General features: G+C 57.2%; 1 protein-coding gene across 1 annotated transcript in view; it reads left to right on the top strand.

The window, feature by feature from the left end:
• Nucleotides 1-610: 610 nt before the first annotated feature.
• WIZ (widely interspaced zinc finger motifs) overlaps nucleotides 611-3,406 on the top strand; it is a gene marked incomplete at its 5' end in the record, with an annotated part of 6,010 nt that continues 3,214 nt past the window's right edge. The window contains 2 exons of the mRNA XM_010288792.1: nucleotides 611-775; nucleotides 1,455-1,958. Of these exons, the coding sequence (XP_010287094.1) occupies nucleotides 611-775; nucleotides 1,455-1,958 (669 nt within the window). The remainder of the gene's footprint in view (nucleotides 776-1,454; nucleotides 1,959-3,406) is intronic.

Below are 3,406 nucleotides of genomic sequence, written 5' to 3' on the forward strand. Positions count from 1 at the left end.
GCCCCGGTGAACCCGGGGCAGCCCCCGACCGGGCCCGGGCGGGGCTGCCAACGGCCGTCCTCCCCTGCCCTGCAGAGAGGTGCCACCATCCCAGTCCCCCTCCCCAGCAGGGAGGTGCCACCTTCGTGTCCCCTTCCCCACAGGGAGCTGCCACCATCTGTCCCCCTGCTTCCCGCAGGGAGCTGCCACCGCTCCTCCATCATCCTACTCCAGGGAACTGCCACCTTTATGTCCCTGTCGTCCCCCTCTACCTCAGGGAGCTGCCACCTTCATGTGTGTATGTCCCAACACACAGAGAGATCTGCCACCATCCCCTGTGAGGGAACTGCCACCGTTTTCCCCCTCCACATGGAAATGCTACCGTCCTCCCACTGTCCCCAAGCACCCTGAAATCCTGCTGGCAGGGGAACAGTGGTGTGTTCCCTGCCACCAGGGTGGGGTGTCCCCCTCTAAAAGCACCCTCAGAGCCCTGTTCTCTCTGGTTCTCCCTCTTGAGCTCTCCAGAGCAGCTAAAACCTTTGCCTCATGAAGCCACCTCTTCACCCTGAACTCCCTTGGACATGTTATCTGCCCTTGGGGGCTGATGATCTCTCTTTATTTTTCCTGGCAGTCCTGGGTCCGGAAGAGGAAGAACTGGTGGCCATGGAGGTGGGTTCACCCCCTCTCCCAAAAAAAAGCGCTCCTGCTGGGCAGCTGGATCAAGCCCCCACCAGGATAGGGACCAAACTGTCTCCTGAGCCGCCCGGGAGCAAACCAGAGCCTCAGGACTCCAAATGTGAGTATTTTGCTCGGCTTTTTGTCATCTCTGACCACTGAGCGCTGTGTTTTTACTGCAAGGAGAGAGCGGGAAGCCAGGCAGGCGTTTGTTTAACTTGATCCGGGAGGATTTTCAGGTCCTTTTGCTTAATTAATCCTCTAATTAAGAGGGTGGATGTGTTGTACTCCGGTATTGCTGGTTTATGTTGCTTTTCTTTCCCCGGCACTAGCAGCTTTCCAAAGCTTGCCAGGACCAACATGTGCTCACTCTCCTCCTTAAACTACCTCAGTCAGTCGTTCCTCTCCTAATTAACAACGTTCCCCTAAAAAGATCGCTTTGAGATCCCTCTCCCTTGCTGGCTGGGCTTCGGAGCCTGCCTGCGGCTCACTGATTGCAGGAGAAGGCTTCCAAAAACACTCTAGAAACCATCCTCAAGCGGGAAAACCGCCCTCCTTCCACCCCAGAGCAGCGATGCTTGTCCTCCCACGGCTCTGCTTGCTCTTCCCTGCTTTATTCCTGCCCATGCAAGGATGTGAGGAGCACCTTAACTTTCAAAATTAGGGTCGGGGGTGGTAAAAATCCCTTGAGGAGGAGAAACAACGTGGCTGGATGCTGCACCCTGTGCTCCCTGCCATGTCTGTGCCTTGATTTTATTTTCTCTCTCTCTTCCCCCCTCCCCGCCCCTTTCTCTTTTTAGCCCAGAACCTTACGACGTGTGAAGTCTGCGGTGCCTGCTTCGAAACCCGCAAAGGCTTATCCAGCCATGCCCGTTCTCACCTACGGCAACTCGGCGTAGCCGAATCGGAGAGCAGCGGGGCTCCCATCGATTTGCTTTATGAACTGATGAAGCAAAAAGGCAAACCCGACGGCAGCCCCCTGTCTCCCACCCTTGGCAAAAAATCCGGTTCCCCCAAAGATGCCACCACCGGTTCCCCTCGACCCACGCTCCTGGCGCTCAGCAAGGCCGGTGATCGCCCGCTGGATGGTCCCGTTAATAAAGCCATCAAATCCCCTCCTGGCTTCTCAAAAAACCTCTCGCAACCGGGATCCCCCATACTTAAGAAGGTGCCGCCTGCTCTTTCGGGGTCTCCGTCTCCGAAAAACCCCGAGGAGAAGAGCTCCAAGCTCTCGCTGAGCCCTCTGCAGAGCTCCCCGAAAGCACAGTGGCCACAGGCGGATGAGGAAGGACCCCTCAATTTAAGTGAGTGTTTTTGGTTCCCCCCCCCCCTAGTATTTCCCGTTCGGCTGAGGGCAGGAGAAATCCCCAGCTTCTCCCATCCTGCTCCTGCCGAGCCAGGCATCTCATCGCTCGGCAGCTGGGAGGGCGCAGAGCTGGCTGGAGGATCCAGCGTTTGGTAATGGCTGTGCTGAGGAGAGATGTGCCGCTCAGTCGTGACTGTCGGAGGGGACGGTCTTCCCTGACTGGGCAAATGGGGATTCCTGTTGGGATTTTGGGAAAACTGCTGACTCTCTGCCCTCTGAGCCCTCCGCATCTCTCTCCCCAACTTTTCTTGCCTCCCTTGGCTCCTCCGGGCCACGGTTTGGCTGGCGTGGAGCACCCTTCTGTGCCACAGCTCAATCCGGCACACCAGCACCCCTCTCCCAACGGGGCGTCGTGGGTTTGCTGGCGTCAGCCTGTTCCCCGCTGCTATTTCCAGCATCGGATGCGCTCAGAGAGGTGCTGCCACGGTTCTTGGGACCATGGCCCTGGCGCTGACACATCCCTCTTTGTCCCCAAGCTCCGTTAGTGAATTATTCCGACATCTTGGGACCAAAATAGTTTTCCCAGCAGCAGCCGGCTCTTGCTGCCTTCTCAACACCATGTGTTGAGCTGTGGATGAAGACATTCCCAGCAAAGGGCTGTTTGGCTTCTCTGGCTCGTTAGTTCTTCATCCTCGTTACCAGACTTGCCCAGCAAGCCTGTCCTACCGCTGGCATCACCAACAGGCACTTCATCTCCGGTGTGGAATCGTGGCGCGTTTGAGGGTCGTTTCCTGCCACAGAGCAGAAGACAGCATTCTAACGTTTGCTGTATCTGCTCCTTCCCTCGTTGCAGGAGCAGCTTTAAGACCTGATATGCCTCAAAATCCCTGTGGCTGGGGATTTCCTAACCCTGCGAGGTTTCTTGGAGCCATAGGGCTATAAAATCACTCCATCCCGGCTACCGTCTTGCTTTTCCTGAGCTGTAAAGCTCCAGGATGGCAGAGCCGGACGCTGGCCGGTAGCAGGATGAATTCTGTAGCTGGAGGATGCGCCCGTGGGTTTGCCGGAGGAGAGATGCTCTCTGGGAGTGCTCCTCCTCTGCTGGTCACACAAGGTGCAAAGTTTGGTCCCAGCTTGTCCTCGCAGTCCTTTAAAGACTTGGAGCAGCAACAGAAAAGCGCTTTGCCCCGTCTCGTAGCCAGCACCATAATTCTTCTTCATTAGGGCTGCCTGCTAACGAAGCTGTAGGAGCCCGATGAACTCTGGGCTGGCTGCTCAGCTTGGAGTGAGCGAAGTCCCCGGTATGCTGTGGGCCGCAGCGGCCAGCAGGTCCCAAGCTGTGGCACAAAGGAATCAGCCGATCTTCTCCCTCGTTCCCCTTTGCCAGCCAGGAAACCGAAGCCGCGGCTGTGCCGGCTGTCAGCTAGGCCTGGTCTGCGTGGCGAG

The sequence above is a fragment of the Phaethon lepturus genome, unplaced genomic scaffold, assembly GCF_000687285.1.
Source record: "Phaethon lepturus isolate BGI_N335 unplaced genomic scaffold, ASM68728v1 scaffold42056, whole genome shotgun sequence".
NCBI classification, from domain to species: domain Eukaryota; kingdom Metazoa; phylum Chordata; class Aves; order Phaethontiformes; family Phaethontidae; genus Phaethon; species Phaethon lepturus.